The sequence below is a fragment of the Scyliorhinus canicula genome, chromosome 9 (genome assembly GCF_902713615.1).
Source record: "Scyliorhinus canicula chromosome 9, sScyCan1.1, whole genome shotgun sequence".
NCBI lineage: Eukaryota > Metazoa > Chordata > Chondrichthyes > Carcharhiniformes > Scyliorhinidae > Scyliorhinus > Scyliorhinus canicula.
In genome coordinates, this window is record NC_052154.1 from 16,947,771 (window position 1) to 16,967,160 (window position 19,390).

Sequence of the window (19,390 nt, forward strand, 5' to 3'; positions counted from 1 at the left end):
TGTGATTTAGTGTACTGGAAGCTTTCATGCAGGCAAATCCACATTTAGACTCCATTCATTGAACGTTTCATACAATCCGCCATTGTGCCAATTAGTCACACATTAATGTGGGCCGTCCAGTAGTTGAGCATTAGTGTTCAACGTGCCTTGTATCGGACTAACCGTGAGATGCAACTGCTTTTTTAAAGTATCCTGTCTGCTAAATATTTGGGCATTTGACCAGCAATGTGAATCAATCAGGTGACGGGTCGGCCAAAGTTATTGTGTGGCTGCTTCTGCTGGGGAGCAGAAAAGTCCACTTCTTAGGAAGGTGTTTGCAGATTGATCCACAGGAACATGGCTCAGCCGTGATGTTGCCATATTGAGTTATGTATGATTCCCCTCTGAAAGTTAGGGCTTCCACCACCATTTCGGGCAGTGCATTCCAGATCACAACAACCCGCGACATTAAAAACAAATGCCTCTTGATTTGTGACGACATTGTGCGCAGCAAGGGCTGTGATCTTAAAACTCTGTCCTTCCTTTCCAGACAAGCCCAAGGATTTTGCACTGACCTGCCCCAAAGCAGTCCATCCCAACCTACACCAGTCTCCCGTCTCCCACCACGCTGTGCCTACCCTCATCTCCAACCACAACAGCTTCATCCCGCCCGGAAGCAGCTCGGCGATGCTGCTGCAGAGGAACAACGAGGAAGAGAAATGGATGGCAAAACAGCGGCAACTGCGGCAGGAGAAGGAGGACCGGCAGTACCAAGTCTCGGAGTTTCGGCAGCAGGTCCTGGAGCAGCACCTGGACATTGGCCGCCCAGGCTCCCAGAATGAAGTGGAGCACAGGGACTCTGTTAGGTAAGGCTGAGTGATGTGAGACTCTGGGTTAAACCTTTGCAACATCGGGTAATTGGTGGAAACTGTTGAGTTGGACTGATGACCACGGTTGAGCATTTCACCAAGAAACCGGTCAGCAACAACTCAATTTCCATCCATTGAACTCAATGGGCAAAAAAGTGATGGGGCATTGAGCAGCTTCAGTATATACACTGGAACCTTCTTCAACCGCCCATCGGGTCGGGGAACACTTGTATGTTTACGTCCAAGCTGTGTTGCACCAATAGTCCATTTCGCCTCTCTTTGGTTTGTAAGAGAGCAGGACCATCCGCATGGTTTGAAATGTGCTTCTTTCCCAAGATCAAGGGAAGGAATTTCTCCCAGCAGTGTTTGTAATTAAATTCCTCCACTTGCCATAATAATTGCTGTTTATTTTAAATAGGTATCTCGTAGCGCCAGGGACCCGGGTTCGATTCCGACCTCGGATGACTGTGTGGAGTTTGTACGTTCTCTCCGTTTCTGCGTGGGTTTCCGCTGGGTGCTCCGGTTTCCTCCCACAGTCCATTGATGTGCAGGTTAGGTGGATTGGCCATGCTAAATTGCCCCTATGTATGCAGCGGTTGGGTTAGGTGGGGATACGGCGGGGGTTTGCGTCTAGGTAGGGCGCTCTTTCAGAGGGTCGGTGCCGACTCGATGGGCTGAATGGCCTCCTGCACTGTAGGGATTCTGTGAACAAATTTAATGAGCGGCCAGGATTATCTTGGTTTGAGAGAAATGTCAGTAACCATTGTGATTCTGTATTAAATCATTCTCTCCATGCTGGCAGAAACTTGGGACAGAATATTTTGGCCCTGTCCGGTCCTGCTGAAGGCAACGGAGTTTGGGGCTGACTCACTGCATCTGCCGCTGGCCAACCTGTCCCAGCAGAGATTGGAAAACCCTGGCCTATGGTGTGTGTGTGTGTGTGTGTATATTGGGAATAGATTAAATGTCACTTTATACTCTGATAGCCATTGAGGGCATAATCAGAGCAGCAGGGCTATTGAAGAAGTGTTGGCCAGATTCCTACATGCTTACGGGAATATTTGCCAAACTGAAACAGTTCACAGAACTATTGACATTGGGTTAAGTTGCAGACAGTCTGTTAATCATGGTGTTTGAGATTGAACTAAAACAAACAAAAAAAATATATTTTTTTATATTTAGAGTACCCAATTCATTTTTTCCAATTCTGGGGCAATTTATCGAGACCAATCCACCTGCGGGTTGTGGGGGCGAAACCCACACAAACTCGGGGAAAATGTGCAAACTCCACACAGACAGTGACCCAGAGCCGGGATCGAACCTGGGACCTCTGCGCCGTGAGGCAGCAGGGCTAACCCACTGCGCCACCATGCTGCTCAACAAACAAAAATAGTTTGAAGGGAGAATAAAGAATTCATTTTCAGAAATACCCATATGTGTATATATATATATATATATGGATGGCAAAATAGAATCCTTGGAGGCTTTTAGCTTGATGGAATTTTAGTAAAGTCAGCCTTAGCTAAAGGCTGTAACAGGTCACAATGGAAGGGTACACATGGCAGTTTTTATTTTGTGTTTCACTCGGCACGAGTTAAGAGCACACAGAATGTTTCTTTTAAATCAGTGTATCGGCTAGGGATTAAATGGAGAATCCCAGAGCTCTCAAGTAACGGTCTGAACTAACCATCCCAACTTCCCTTTGGAAACGGTTCTTAAGATGCTCATTATATCCGTCAATCTTTTATGAACCTGAGATGGTTTCTTGATATAAATTGTGATTTCCTCCCTGAACTGGAATGGTACTGGTTAAAGGACTGATGACAAAATCTGGCCTTTTGCTTGACTTGAGAATGCAGTTTTCGATTAATCACCCTCCAGTCCCCCGAATCAGAAACTCTACCCCGAATCAGAAACTCTACCCCGAATCAGAAACTCTACCCCGAATCAGAAACTCTACCCCGAATCAGATTCTCTACCCCATACTCTACCCCCGGATCGGATTCTCTACCCCAGACTCTATCCCCAAATCAGATTCTCCACCCCAGACTCTACCCCCGAATCAGATTCTCTGCCCCAGATTCGACCCCCGAATCAGATTCTCTACCCCATCACATGCCTTTCCCTTCTTTCCATAATGCCAAGCCACGTTCAGAAACAGACAGATGAAAACCATTGTTCAAACTGTGCTGTGTTAGCTTGTAGTGATTAAGAATGCATAAATCAGCCGGCTAAATAACGTTACTGTGACCTTAATGTCGAGGCTTTGAATAGAACGGGCACACGGCTGAGGTAACTGGTTGGTATTTGTAATTGCGCTCAGCAAGAGGAGGGTACAGTTCATAATGCCCCAACCAGCCTATCTCCATCTTTAAAAAAAAAATAAATTTAGGCTAGCCAATTAATTTTTTCCAATTAAGGGGTAATTTAACATAGCCAATCCACCTACCCTGCACATCTTTTGGGTTGTGGGGGCGAAACGAATGTGCAAACTCCAAACGGACATTAACCCAGAGCTGGGATCGAACCTGGGATCTTGGCACCGTGAGACACTCGTGCTAACCACTTGCGCCACCGTGCTGCCCAGCCTATTTCCATCTCAAACATGTCCTGGTTTTCACAGTGTGTAAGGAAGTTATGGAGGAGAATTATTAGAGGTGTTGAGGTTTTTGATGGGCTTTGATGGATGAAACAGGGAGAAACTGTTTGAACTCGCAGGAGGGCCTGTAACTAGAGGATACATGTTTCAGATAATTGGCAAAATAACCAAAGGGGAGCTGAGGTTTTTAAAAAACGATAATCAAATGAGTTATTACCTGGAACGCAGTGCTTGAAAGGGTGGCGGAAGCAGATTCATTTTTACAAAACAAATTTAGAGTACCCAATTATATTTTTCCAATTAAGGGACAATTTAGTGTGGCCAATCCGCCTACCCGGCACATCTTTTTGGGTTTGTGGGGGTGAGACCCGCGCAGACACAGGGAGAATGTGCAAACACCACAATGACAGTGACCCAGGGCCGGGATCAAGCCCAGGTCCTCGGTGCCGTGAGGCAGCAGTGCTAACCACTGCGCCATCTTGCTGCCCCGGTGGAAACCGATTCAATTGTATCCTTCCAGCAAGATAAAATACTTGAAGGAGAAAGGTTTGTTGAATTTACTGGGAAAGAGCAAAGGGGGTGGAACCAATTGGATATCTCCTTCCAAGAGCTTCACAGACAGTCTGAATAACCTTCTGTGTTGTCGGATCCTATGAAGCACAATAGAAAGAAGCAGCGAGCTGCCAGCTTTGCTGAGGAATGTACAGAAACAATGAAAGGAGTATTCCAATGATAGACACTGGCAGTCCTGGATTGATGTTGTTAAAGAGCCATGCTTGTGTCTCGGGGGTGGAGAGGTGGGGTGGGGGGGTTTGTAAGAAGGCACTTAACACTTCACCTCTGACGTTATTTTAAAACTGAGCTCATTCTTTACAAAAAACAAATTAAAGCATCACCTCCAGGGGCAACACTTCTCTCTGAGTTTGGTGCAATGATGGACATGCTGAAGAAGCCCCACCTTGCTACCCCATTAGCTCACTTGATGGTGATATCGGAGTGTTGATGGATGGGAGCAAACACACAGCCTCAGGCTTCTGCGTTTCACTCATATGGAAATAGTGGAGGCCGTAGGCAGTCAGCACCCTGTTGGATTTTATTTTGGCCGGGGATTTTGGTGGGGGGGGGGGGGGGGGTGATGGTTTGATTTTATTTCTCTGCACCCCAGTAGCAGCAGACCACACTGCAGTACCCAGCTGCTGAGACCCATGTCTTGAGCTTAATGCTTGCTTTTTGGGGACATAGCCGATCTCGATCAATCCAATAATTGGGGTGCTACCATTGTGCTCCTGAAGATGATTGAAAATCAGCCCGGATTACATAGCAGTATACGTTATTCTGACCACCATTTGGGTGGACTACGTCTGGTGTATACCCCAACTCCATTATAATAAGAAGAATCTTTATTATCACAGGTATCTTACATTAACGCTAACACTGCAATGTGAAAATCCACCAGTCGCCACATTCTGGCACCTGTTCGGGTACACATGGAGAATTCAGAATGTCCAAATTACCTAACAAGCACGTCTTTCAGGACTTGTGGGAGGAAACTGGAGCACACGGAGGAAACCCATGTAGACACGGGGAGAATGTGCAGACTCCGTACAGACAGTGACCAAAGCCGGGAATCGACCCTGGGGCTAACCACTGTGCTACTGTGCTGCCCCACCTTTATTTAACCCACCTTTATTCCTTAAGCCTGACTTAAGTCTGTTGATTTTGAAATTTTTGGTTTGCCCCCATTCTCCACTGCCACCTTCGGGGCTTGAGAATTTCAGCTTTTCACAACCTTTATGGGAGACATACTTGCTGATTTCACTCCTCAATGGCCAGCCTCTGATTTCAATACTTTTAACTCCCTTCTTCTGAATTCCCACACTGGATGAAATAGTTTCTTTGTATCTCCCCTATCAAGTCTGTTTGTTGTTTTAAATACCCTCTCTCCCAACCTCCAAAACTCTCGGCAGTACAGTACAAGTCTGGTTTGTGCAATCTGCCCTCGCAGTTGAGGCCTGTGAGCTTTGCACTGCCCCTCCCCAGAGCTAATACCTGTATATCTTTCCTGAGGTTTGGTGGCCAAAACTGAACGTGGTATTCTGGTTGGGATCCGACCAATCGCCTCTGCACAGCTGAAGCATCAATTTCCTCACTTGTGGATTTCAACTCCCTTCAGAAAAAGGCCAATATCTGTTGGTCTCCCTGGTGACCTCCTGCTCTTCATCATTGTCCAGAGCCCCCTGCTGGAACATACGAGTAATTGGATGTTGAGTTTGCAAATGATGCCCTCTATGGGTGACGTGGCCTCCCAACATTTGCTGTGTTGACTATTGGGTTGGATTGGATTTGTTTATTGTCACGTGTACCGAGGTACAGTGAAAAGTACTTTTCTGCGAGCAGCTCAACAGATCATTAAGTACATGGGAAGAAAAGGGAATAAAAGGAAATACATAATAGGGCAACAAAAGCACTGGCATCGGATGAAGCATATAGGGTGTAGTGTTAATGAGGTCAGTCCATAAGAGGGTTATTTAGGAGTCTGGTGACAGCGGGGAAGAAGCTGTTTTTGAGTCTGTTCGTGCGTGTTCTCAGACTTCTGTATCTCCTGCCCCATGGAAGAAGTTGGAAGAGTGAGTAAGCCGGGTGGAAGGGATCCTTGATTATGCTGCCCGCTTTCCACAGGCAGCGGGAGGTGTAGATGGAGTCCATGGATGGGAGGCAGGTTCGTGTGATGGACACTGGGCGGTGATCACTCACATTCTTAACTAGTCTCTGACATTCTACGCTATGTAAACATGAGGTCATCCAAGACTTTGTTGCCCATGTCAGATTTGTCCAAGGCCTCGTCTCCCCCTGTCCCTGGAATTTCTTCTGCCCCCTCCGCCCTCCGAGATATCCGTACATGCCTGATTTTAATTGCTCCAGCAGCAATGGCCATACCTTCAGTTACCTAATCCCCAAATTCTGGATTCCCTCCTCTCCTCTCAGCTTTGCTTTAAGACACTCATAGAATCCCTGCAGAGCAGCAGGAGGGTATTTAGCCCGTCAGGTCTGTACCGACCCTCTGAAAGAGCATCGCAGCTAGGCCCACTTCCCCCACCCTATCCCTGTAACCCCAGCTAACCTGCACACCTTTGGACCGATCACTCTGGCCAGGGTATTTGGTCATCTGTTGTAAAATATCCTAATATGGCTTCATGGTCCTGTGAAGCAATGTGGGCCATCTGATTACACTAAAGGCACTGTGTCAATGTAAGTTGTAAGACATGCACAGGAAGAGTGGTGACTGTGCGGGATCCCTCCTCTTCCTGTGGAGTGCTGTCTCCAAGTTGGTCGCTACCTGAACTGACAATAGAGAAGATTTGAATGAAACTTGTAGCAACAACATTGTAGTGTCAGCATTTTTACTGACTTGATTGTCAAATTAAAAAATTCCATTCTTACATAGACTGCCATATTTTCAAATGATCTGTCTATGTGTCATGACAGTCCAGCTATCAGTGCTCACAGATAATGGACTCATATGCATAGCCCTGATGATAGCGCAGATCCATACACTAGCTGCGATTACAGTTAAAGGGTTTTTAAACAGTATGTTGGATGACAAATTATATGTAGATAACCACACTGATAATTATATGACACTTTATGGAGAGCAGAGGTCACCATAATTTGCAAGCTCCTGCATTACAATTACTCTCTCGCTCTCTCTCTATTGACACAACTATGAGCGAAACTGAAAAGGTAATTGTATTGACATCCTGAAGCCACAGGGGTTGCGATGAAAAAAATGTTCTGACGCCTGTTTGTTCAGTCCATTGCCGGATGATTAAGCATTGCTCACACGGGCAGCCTCCCGCTCTGATGATTTATTATCGGCAGGATTCTTTTTTAATATCTCTCTCTCTCAGTTTAGTAAGCTAATCAGGTGCGAGAGGGGCTGGGATCTGTGCTTCTCGCTTTATTCTGTGTGTGTGTGTGTGTGCTTCGAGGGATTGGCTGTTCGATTCCAAAGCTTGATAATAACCCAAAACGGGCAAACCTCCCCCCCCCCCCCCCCCCCGCTGCTTTTGAGGAATTACGGTGATTTCTAATTAATAACATGAGAGGCCGAGACTCGTGTTCAGGAAACGGGTGATAATCCTGACTCATCTGTGTAATGCTGGCTGATAATTGCATTGTTCTGAACAAGCCTCTTTGCAACAGTCTGCTTATATCAAATGGTGATTGAAGAATAAAGCTGATGAGACGCAGTTGAGTTGATGTATCTAATCTGTTTATGCAAGGCAAAGAGAGACCAGTGTAACAGCCCTTTCTTTTTCTGTAAAAATTTAGAGTACCCAATTCATTTTTTCCAAGTAAGGGGCAATATAGCGTGGCCAATCCACCTATCCTGCACATCTTTGGGCTGTGGGGGCAAAACCCACAAAAACATGCGGAGAATGTGCAAACTCCACACGGACAGTGACCCAGAGCCGGGATCGAACCTGGGACCTCTGCACCGTGAGACAGCTGTGCTAACCACTGCGCCACCGTGCTGTAACTGCCCTTCTGACAGAGTAACATGCAACATCCTAACTGGGGACCGTGTCTTTAAATCTTTATTCCCTTGAGCGTGATCAGTTTGAACCTGCCTAGTTTTCCTTGGCTACCAACATTTTGTCAAACTTCTTATTTTTATGTCGCGTCATTTTAATGATCAGATTTTCTCCCCCATTTCTTTTCTACCTCTGATTGTCCTTTGCCATACCCCATTCTCACTCTGTGTCTTTTTCTGGTACGGTTCTGTGGACACACGCCGCAGTATCTAGCCCGAGCATTGCTTCCTGACGTGTGAGCCAAGCTGGCGGATGCTGTCAAGCTGGCCAGCCACGGGGGGCATCACCGTCCTTCAGACACAGGCGCCGCCTTCCAGCACTGGGCTGGATGCGCAGGAGGAGGGAGTTTGCAATGGTGTTGCTGCTGTGACCCATGCGGAGAATCTGAGAATGCACCGTAAATGGAGGATCAAATGTAGGCATTCAGGAAAGAATAGATTTTCTTTTTAAAAAAATTTTGGAGCATCAATTTTTTTTCCCCCATTTAAGGGGCAATTTAGCATGGCCAATACCCTGCACATCGTTTTGGGTTGTGGGGGTGAGACCCACGCAGACACAGGGATGTGCAAACACACAGACAGTGACCAGGGCCGGGATCGAACCCGGGTCCTCAACGTCGTACGGCAGCAGTGCTAACCACTGCGCCAACGTGCCGCCCTGAGCGATTTTCATTCACATATTGCTGCTCACAGGGCAGCACGGTGGCACAGTGGTTAGTACTGCTGCCTCACGGCACCAAGGACCCGGGTTCGATCCCGGATCACTGTCCGTGTGAAGTTTGCACATTCTCCCCTTGTCTGCTTGGAACTCGCCCTCGCGTCCCAAAGACATGCAGGGTAGGTGGATTGATTGGCAACGCTAAGTTGCCCCTTAATTGGGAAAAAAAAGAATTGGATACTTGAAATTTATATATTTTTTAAAAATACATATTCCTGCTCACAACTTCAGAGCATTCCGAAGCACTCGACAATCAATGAAGTACTTTTTGAAGTGCAGTCACTATTGTAAGTAACATGACCAATAATTGCAACAGCTACGACAGTGCCGCACTCCCCCGGTACTGGGAGTGTCCACCTAGATGATGTAGTCAGTCTCTGCGTGGAATCTTTTACCTCATCTGCTTCATTTATTCATTGTAAATGTGTGGATGACAGAGGGAATGAACAATAGAAGCGCTAATATGCCTCGGCTAGGCATGTTATTGTCACACCAACAATAACTTAAATATATATTTTTTTAAATATAAATTTAGAGTACCCAATTATTATATTTATTTTCCAATTAAGGGGCAATTTAGCATGGCCAATCCACCTAACCCGCCCATCTTTTGGGTTGTGGGGGTGAAACCCACGCAGACACGGGGAGAATGTGCAAACTCCAGACGGACAGTGACCCAGGGCCGGGATTCGAACCCAGGTCCTCAGCGCCTTAGTTCCAACTCAAATATATATAACAACCTGAACATAACAGCCAAAGGCACTTAGATGGAAGGTAAACAAACACTAAACCAAAGAAAGATAGATTAGAAGGGGTTACAAAGGATTGGCTAAATGGGTGTGTTTTATGAATGATCATGAAGGAGAACAATGTAGAGTGATAGAGGGGATAATGAGCTGGGTGTGCAGATGCCATTGGTTGGTTGCAGTGAAGGGAAGAATTCAGGCAGTAATGGAGAGCATGGGTCCAGGATGATGTATTGACAGATTTCCAATATTTGAGTTTTGACAATGTTAAGTCAGCTGTTTGGCTATGGGGGGGGCACCTCGGGCAGGGTTTCACCCCCAGAACCAAAACGATGTGCAGGTTAGGTGGATTGGCCATGCTAAATTGCCCCTTAAATGGAAAAAATATATATTCTAAATTTATATTTTAAAAAACTATATATTTAAGTTATTGTTGGTGTGACACAATGGTTTGGGCCCAGGTTAAAGATGCTTCCTGGGCCCACACTGTGTGTGTGTGTGTGTGTGTGTGTGTGTGTGTGTGTGTGTAAAACACTCTTGACCTCAACGTTTACTTTGGTTGGTCAATTTGTGGCCAGAGGGCACAATCAACATCCAATTAAGGTGGGCAAAACTGAAGGACCAATAGGAGACCTTCCAGCACTGAAGAAGCAGAGAGAGAGAGAGATAGAGAGGTGGGGGGGGGGGGGCAACTCCATCTTGAGGTGTCCTCTCAGCAACCTGTTAATGAAAACATGACAATAGCTGTGACGAAGTAGGCAGGGAGGGCACTAGAGTCTTCCTGGTGCGCTGACCCTTTGGTTCACTGCCAGCAGATTTCCATCAGGCAGCTGTCAGGGCGGCAGGATGGCCCGCAGGCCAACTGGAATGTTCCAGTCGGCCTCTTATCCTTGGCCTTGAATGGCCTGTTAGTGAATTGAACGAGCTACGCATCAGTTGCAGGCCATTCTGCCCCCAGCCCCGACTTGCCCAAAATGACTTGATGGAGTAGATGGCGGAATGGGGTCAGCAAACCGACATGCTGACTGGCGGTGCAAAATGAGTTGCCCGTGTGCCTCAGTGTGCCCCCATTGGCCCACAAGCATCCTGCCCCTGGATGACCACACAGATATGCAAGGAAACAAGTTTGTTTGCAGCTTCCCTGAGGAACTGAAAGGGGCATGGGGTTAATCCCATAACTAAAAGTTAGCATTAATACTGGTGTAGTATAGTAATGAGGTGACTTTGAGAATACCCGTAACATGAATAATCATCATCTTTATTATTGTCACAAGTAGGCTTACATTAACACTACGGTGAAGTTACTGTGAAAATCCCCTAGTCGCCACACTCTGGCACCTGCTCGGATACAATACCAGAGTTATGGCTGGAGCGGCTGAAAGTTTTCCTTTCCAGCACGGCTCATACATTTCGGATACTTAAAGCCTCCCTGTCAAACCTAACTTTTAAAATTTAGATTTCCATGCGCAGTCCTAAACAGATAATTTTGTAACATGCCGTGCGAAAATTCCAAGGAACTGCGTCACAGCCACCCATGTATTTCTTTCTAACCCTTCAAAACAGGTTGTCACCAGGTTCACACCAGGTTGTCAGGTATTTATTTTTTTGATGGCGAGGTCTTTTCTATTTGTCAATACGTGAGAAGGCTTCTCATTACTTCATGTGTACGCGTTACCTCAAGACATAAAAGATTGAGAGCAAAGATATCCCCATGCTATACAACGGGGACATTGAATGTGGCAGCTGATTGCTGCTCAATTCTACGTCATGTCCTTTGGCTCTTGTACGTCGCAGCCAAAGTAGCAATCTGGCTTTGTTCAGGTCTCATCATCATTACTGGCCACAGGCTCAACAATCAGTTGCACAGAGGAAGGAATAACTCAGTGATTCAACTGGGCCGTGCTGGATCGCTGCCATTATTGCATGGACCGTCTGTCCCCATCATATCCCTCCTTTTCCTGAATAAAACAAAATGCTGGAAATACTCAGCAGGTCAGGCAGCATCTGTGGAGAGAAAAACAGTTCAAGGTTCAGCCCTGTGACCTTTCATCAGAACTAAGGAAATTTAGAAGCGTAATAGGTTTTGTTGAGCAAGTTTTGGATTCCAGCCGCAGGTAGCAAACAGGTAACAATGTGTATAATGCTGATTGCAGTCTCTTTTATTGTTGCTCTCTCAGCAGGTCTGGGCATAGTCACCATGAACTCTGTAGCAGAGACCAGCCCCAGCCGTTGGGAGCCCCGCCACCCCTCATCTCCCCCAAACCGCAGCACAAGGAGCACCATTCCAGCCCGGCTGTCCTCTGGAACCCGGTGAGCCTGATGGACAGCCACACCGAGGCCCGCAAGAGCCATGACCACCACCCGCTGAACAACTACACCGGTCACTATGACTCACACCGGCTGCCGGGCCCACTCATCAAGATGGAGAAGATCCACGGCCACGAGGAGAGCATCAAGAGGCGAGACGGCCTTGAGAAGTACCACCGGGGCCCCGGCTCCCTGGAGCACGCTGCACACGCTCATTCTTACGGCCCCCCTTTCGCCGAGCTTGAGAAATCTGCCCAGACTATCCTCAACCAGCAGAGGATGTCCATGCCCTTCCACGGGCATTACAGTGACATGGGTCTATTGCACAAGTCGGCTTCTGTCTATCGGCAGCCTCACGGCCCACCGCGAGGACCAGGGCCCATGTACGTCTACGATGAACTTCTGCAGCGCCACAGGAGGCTAATCAGCAAGCTGGACCTTGAGGAGAAGAAACGGAAAGAGGCAAAAGAGAAAGGTAAGTGTTGGTGACTCGGGACCTTCCATTATTCGAGTATTTTTTTTGTGTAGTGCAGTGTTAGCCATAGTGTGATGACTTATTCTGACTACCGTGGAGAATAGAGGGACGATAAAGAATTGTAGCTAGTAAAATAATGGATGCTCTGGAGCTATAATGCAAAAATATGTTAAAATATTGATTATGGGGTGGAATGCGTACTTCCTGAATGGTATTGAGATACCTCCAGTGGAAATAGTACAAGCCTATGGAGCCTCAGTGAACCCAATGCTCTACCTGTCCACCCAATGCAGAGCAACAAGCAACATAGCCTGTGGGAGGATAGATTAGATAGGTGAAGCAGTAACATAACATGCAGGTCAGCTGGAGAGCAGGAGAAACCATGAATATCTCATTGAGGGAACATCTTTTAAAAAATGGAAAATGCCTTTAATGCTACTTACTTCCACGGTGCTCGTGGACTTACTCTGACATTCCTACCTGCAAAGATTCCTGGAATAAATCCACTGCAGCATCTTAAGATCAGGATCCTGATGAGGAATGGGAATGACTGATTTTTCTCTCCCCTCACTTTTTGTGCAGTTTTGATCTCAACATTTAAGGAAGGGTATACTGCTGTTGGAGGCAGTACATTGACTGGTCCCTGGTTTAATAAGGACGCGGCGCGTCCACACCGAGATGTATTTAGATGTCGATCCCTACCGGGTCTCCTTCTGGTCGGTACCTGACTGGTCGACCTTTTATACAATACTAATTGGAGTTCCCCTGCCCCTCAGCTGGGGATGTCATACTCTGTGAGAACCACGGGGAGGATAGTCAATCCCGACCCCGTATGTCACATGCAGGATGTTGCACCTTGGCATGAGGGGTGGTGGTTCTATGATGAGAGGCTGAGCAAATCCTCTGCAGTTTAGAAGAATGGGAAGCAATCCCATTGAATCGTGCAGGATTCCAAAGGGATTTGACAGGGTGAACAAAGAGGTTGCTCCCCCACTGTCGTCGTCGTGCCCCACCCCCAGAAATCTCAAACACAGGGGCACAGTCTCAGGATAAGTGAATGATCACTAAGGATAGAGCTGTAGACAAATTTCTTCACTTGCGAATCTTTGGAATTCTCTACCTCCGGGGGTTGTGGTTGCTCCATTGTCGAGTCTGTTTAAGGCTGAGAAAGACAGATGTTTGCTCTCTCAGGGAATCGAAGGAGCTGCGGAGTGCACAGGGAAGTGGAGTTCAGACAGAAGATCGGCCATTGGTTAAGTGGGGGTTATGGGGATAGGGTAGATTAGTGGGCTTCAGTAGGGTGCTCTTTGTAAGGGCTGGTGCAGACTCGATGGGCCGAATGGCCTCCTTCTGCACTGTAAATTCTACGATTCTATGATGGTGTTGAGTGGTGGAACAGGCTTAAAGGGCCAAATGGCCTACTCCTGCACCTATTCCTTATGTTCTGATAACCCACCTCGTCGGGCACCTATTGCAAAACCACTTGGGCTGATGTCAACTCACATGGTCCAGGTGCTAAAACTTGGGCTCTGCTGCTGTCCCTGGCTCGGCATTTACCCATTGAAAGAAGAGGATCAATTTCTCAACATCCCGTGTAAAGCTCTGAAAATACGATTAACCTTTTTTTAAAATTTAGAGTATCCAATATTTTTTGTCTCATTATGGGGCAATTTAGCATGACCAATTGACCTACCTTGCGCATCGGTTTGGGTTGTGGGAGTGGGACCCACGCAGTCACGTGGAGAATGTGCAAACTCCATACGGACCGTGACCCGGGGCCGGGTTCGAACCCGGGTCCTCGGCGCTGTGAGGCAGCAGTGCCAACCACTGCACCACCGTGCCACCCCTCAAAAATAAGATTAACATTTCGAGCCACTTGGTACTTGACTCAAAGGGGCTATATTTAGAAAGACTCTGGGGTGTAGTGTGTGTTGTGTGCGCGCTCGGTTGCAGTTAGTTAATTGAGGGATTGAAATGAACTAATTGGGCAGCGCTGCTCGGAATGAATGTGCTGACACAGCAGAGTATATTTGCACGCTGTCAGGCTGCTTTGTCAGTTATTCTGTCACTTCGCTTCCACTGTTCCTAATTAGGTTATTACTATGACTTTGATGACTCGTATGATGAAAGTGATGAAGAGGAAGTTCGAGCACATCTCCGGCGAGTCGCTGAGCAACCGCCTCTGAAACTTGACGATTCATCTGAGGTATGTTAACACTTCTCCATTGTGGCGTCCTAAAAATAGCGTGTAGAACGATAATGAGAATCTAATAGGCTTTGAAGCCTCTTTTCCTGCCTTCCTCACCACACCGTCAATTTGCCATTCCCCACTTTTGTAACAAAAAAATCTTTTTCCTCCGACCTCCCTGCCTATTTTTGAGTTTTCCAAAAAGAATAGGTGCAACGTGTTGACCTGTCAGGCATATATTTTAACCACTATTTTACATGCAACTTTATGAAGGAAACGAAAGGCTTAAAATTGAGTTATACCACATGGGTCTCACCCCCACAACCCAAACGATGTGCAGGGTAGGTGGATTGGCCACGCTAAATTGCTACTTAATTGAAAAAAAGAGAAAAAAAAAAGAATTGGGTACTTAAGAGTTATATATTAATTTGGCAGTAGTAAACTTTGAAATTTGCATCACTCATACCACTTCTTTTATTCCGAATTTTCTTCAAGCTTCTCCCCTCTGTGATCTGAACAACGGCTAGAAGAGCTTTTGCACACACTGCCCATCCATCACTCCCTAAACATGCCCATTCTTCAGTTAACGTGGGCATGCTATCTGATTCTGAGAGGTGGTTTACCAACCCCCCCCCCCCAACACAACCTCAGTTAGTGTCAATAGAGAGCAGATACATACATAGGTACACTCACCTGTTTGCCAGCAGGAGTTTCCAAGAGTGTGATCACTGCCTGATTTTCCCGAGACTGAGTCACTGATACCCATGAAGTCAGCCTGGGGTTCAGTGTGGGACATTGATCACCTCGGCCACTTGGAGTCACTGTGCTGTGTTTTAATAAGTTATCCAGGCAAAGAACTGATTTTTCAGCACTGGCCCTATCATTGTGCTGGATTATGGACCGAGGAACGACCAGCAGGGTAGATTTTTTCACGATGCGTTCCCAGCTAAAGAAGAGAACTCCTGAACAGCTTTTCCTGGGCTATGTTTTTAATTTGGTGCTATTAAGAAGATTCTCATTTCCCACTGCATTCTGTGGGTGATTTGTACACCGAGCGATTTACCTAACCGTGCATTAAAACAGATGTAGCCCTGCAAGTAACCAAAGCAAATTGCATGGTCATTACATTGAGGGGAGCAGTGAGCCTTCAGGGGAGCAAAGCATCAGAATGACCACCATTCACTCTTCAGTTACAAAGGTGCCTACTTAGAGTTCATTTAGCAGTGCAGGAACGACAGTGACCTCTAACAGTGAGAGGAATTCAGCAGTAGACAAAGAAATTGCAACGCACATCCAGTCGTGAATGCTGGTGGACAATTAAACAACTCACTGGAGGAGGAGGCTCCACAAATACCCCCATCCTCCATGATGGGGAAGCCCAACAAGTCCGTGCAAAAGATGAGGCTGAAGCATTTGCAGCAATCTTCAGCCAGAAATGCCAAGTGGATAATACATCTCGGACTTCTCTGGATGTCCTCAGCATCACAGATGCCAATCTTCAGCCAATTCAGTTCACTCCACGTGTTATCAAGAAATGGCTGACGACACTGGATACTGCAAAGGCTATGAGCCCTGAAAATATTCCGGCAATGGTACTGAAGACTTGTGCTCCAGAACTTGACACACCCCTAGCCAAGCTGTTCCAATACTGTTACAACATCAGGACAAACCCAACTCGGCCAATAACCGCTCCATGAGTCTACTCTCAGTCATCACTAAAGTTTAAGGGATCATCATATCGGTGCTATCAAGCGGCATTTCCTTAGCAATAACCATCTCACGGGTGCTCATTTTGGGTTCCACCAGGATCACTCAGCTCCTGGTCTCTTTATAACCTTGGTTCAAACATGGACAAAAGAGCTGAACTCCAGAGGTGAGGGAAGAGTGACTGCCCTTGGCATCAGGGAGCATTGGTTTTGACTGAGTGTGGCATTGTAGCAAAACTGGAGTCAATGAGAATTAGGTGGAAATCTCTCCGCTGCTTGAAGTCATACATGGCACAAAGAAAGATGGTTGTGGTTGGAGGTCAATCATCTCAGTTTCTCAGGGTAATATCCTAGGTCCAGCCAATTACAGCTGCTTCATCTATGACCTTCCTTCCATCCTAAAGTCAAAAGTGGGGACTACACAGTGTTTAGTACCATTCTCAATTAATTAGCTACCAAAGCAGTCAATGTCTAAATGCAGCAAACTTGGACAATATCCAGGCTTGGGCTGCCAAGTAGTATTCATGCCAGACAAGTGGTGCCAGCCAATGACCATCTCCAACAAGAGAGGATCTAACCATCGCCCTTGACATTTAATGGCATTACTGTTACTGAATCTCCCACTGTCAACATCCTGGGAGCTATCATTGACTAGAAACTGAGCTGGACTAGCCATATAAATGCTGTGACTACAAGAGCATGTCAGAGACTCGAAATCCTGCGGCGAGTAACTCATCTCCTGACACCACAAAGCCTGTCCACAGTCTATAAGTTACAAGTCAGGAGTGTGATGAATACTCTCCACTTGCTTGGATGAGCGCAGCTCCAACAACACTCCAGAAGCTCAACATCTCAGCCACAAACATGCAATCCCCTCACCACTGATGCACAGTGGCAGCAGTGTGTGCCATCTACAAGATGCATTGCAGGAACTTACCAAGGTTCCTGAGAGCACACCTTCCAAACCCACTGCCACTTCCACCTGGAAGGACAAGGGCAGCAGATACTTGGGGCCCCTGGACGTTTCACTCCAAGCCACTCACCGTCGTGTCTTGGAAATATATCGCCGTTCCTTCACTGACGCTGGGTCAAAATCCTGGAACTCCCTTCCTAACAGCACTGTGGGAATACCAACACCACGTGGACTGCCGAGGTTCAAGAAGAAGTCTTAACACCACGTTAAAGTCCAAGATGTTTGTTTCAAACACTAGATTTCGGAGCACTGCTCCTTCCTCAGGTGAATGTTCACCAGAGGAATGAGCAGTGCTCCGAAAGCTAGTGTTTGAAACAAACAAACATGTTGGACTTTAATCTGGTGTTGTAAGACTTCTTACTGTGCTCACCCCAGTCCAACGCCGGCATCTCAACATCGAGGTTCAAGAAGGCAGCTCACCACCACCGCAAGGGCTACTATGGTTGAGCAATAACTGTTGGTGTAGCCAGTGATGCCCACAGCCCAAGAATGATTAATAAAATTATTTGGTAACACTTGGGACATTTTAACACTCTGATCTAAGGGAATTCTCATCTTTTTGAGCCCCCATGTAATATTTTGCCACTTGGTGCATAAAATGCAGAGAGAAAAAGGAATTTAAATCTTTAACATTGCAGGAACAAGTTGATGAAAGTAAAAGAAGAGATTATTTTTTTCCTTATAAATTTAAAGTACTCAATTCATTTTTTGCCCCAATTAAATGGCAATTTAGTGTGGCCAATCCAACTACGCTGCACATCTTTGGGTTGTGGGGGTGAGACCCACACAGAAACGGGGAGATTCTGCAAATTCCACACAGACCGACAGTGATCTGGGGCTGGGATCGAACTCGGGTCCTCGTCACTGTGAGGCAGCAGTTCTAGCCTTGCGCCACTGTGCTGCCCTATAAGAAGAGCCATGATGTGGAGATGCTGGTGTTGGACAGTAAGAAGTCTTAGAACACCAGATTAAAGTCCAACAGGTTTTTTCGAATCACTGGCTTTCAGAGCAGTGCTCTTCCTTCAGGTGATTGAAGAGGTGGGTTCAAGAAACATATATAGAGACAAATTCAAAGATGAAATACGATACTTTGAATGCAAGTCTTTGCAGGTAATTAAGTCTACAGGTCCAGAATTAGCAACTGGAGAGAGGGATAATCCTAGTTTAAAGAGGTGTGAATTGTCTCAAACCAGGACAGTTGGTAGGATTTCGTAAGCCCAGGCCAGATGGTGGGGAGTGAATGTAATGTGACAGGAATCCAAGGTCCCGGTTGAGGCCGTATTTGTGTGCGGAATTTGGCTATACGTTCCTGCTCAGCGATTCTGTGTTGTCGTGCGCCCTGAAGGCCGCCTTGGAGAACGCTTACCCGAAGATCAGAGGCTGAATGTCCTTGACTGCTGAAGTGTTCCCCGACTGGAAGGAACATTCCTGCCTGCCGATTTGTCGCACGATGTCCGTTCATCCGTTGTCGCAGCATCTGCGTGGTCTCTCCAATGTACCACGCTTCGGGACATCCTTTCCTGCAGCGTATGAGGTAGACAACGTTGGCCAAGCAGAAATGTATAGCCAAGTTCCGCACACATGAGTATGGCCTCAACCGGGACCTTGGATTCATGTTGCATTACATTCACCCCCACCATCTGGCCTGGGTTTACGAAATCCAACCAACTGTCCTGCCTGAAGACAATTCACACCTCTTTAACCTGTGATTATCCCTCTCTCCAGTTGCTCTGTTTGGACCTGTGGACTTAATTACCTGCAAAGACTTGCATTCAAAGTATCATATTGCATCTTTGACTTTGTCAATATATATATATATATATATATATATGTGTGTGTGTTTTTGGAACAAACCTGTTGGACTTTAACCTGGTGTTGAAAGACTTCTTACCATAAGAAGAGATTATGGCTATGATAATTAGGACATTAATCACAAAAGCAAAGAAGTATTGCCAAACCTGTACTAATCATTGATTAAGGTTGGTTAACTTTGGGTTGGTTAGCCCGGTTGGCTGGATGGCTGGTTCGTAATGTGGAACGATGACGGCAGCTTGGGTTAAATCCCCATATTGACTGAGGTTATTCATGAATGCCCCGCCTTCTTAACCTTCCCCAAGCCTGAGGTGTGGATCCTCAGGTTAAATCACCACCAGCCAGCTCTCAAAGGGGAGTCTTACAACACCAGGCTAAAGTCCAACAGGTTTGTTTCAAACACGAACTTTCGGAGCGCAGCTCC

At 46.6% G+C, this 19,390-nt stretch overlaps 1 protein-coding gene across 9 annotated transcripts in view; it reads left to right on the top strand.

Annotated features, from left to right (window-relative positions):
* The window catches only part of gse1 (Gse1 coiled-coil protein), a 663,550-nt gene that overhangs the window by 612,272 nt on the left and 31,888 nt on the right, over nt 1-19,390 (top strand). For 8 of the 9 annotated variants that reach the window (XM_038806274.1, XM_038806276.1, XM_038806277.1 and 5 more), the window contains 3 exons: nt 530-845; nt 11,683-12,287; nt 14,381-14,493. In XM_038806274.1, coding sequence (XP_038662202.1) covers nt 530-845; nt 11,683-12,287; nt 14,381-14,493 — 1,034 coding nt within the window. The remainder of the gene's footprint in view (nt 1-529; nt 846-11,682; nt 12,288-14,380; nt 14,494-19,390) is intronic. The other variant, XM_038806275.1, reaches the window with a different exon arrangement.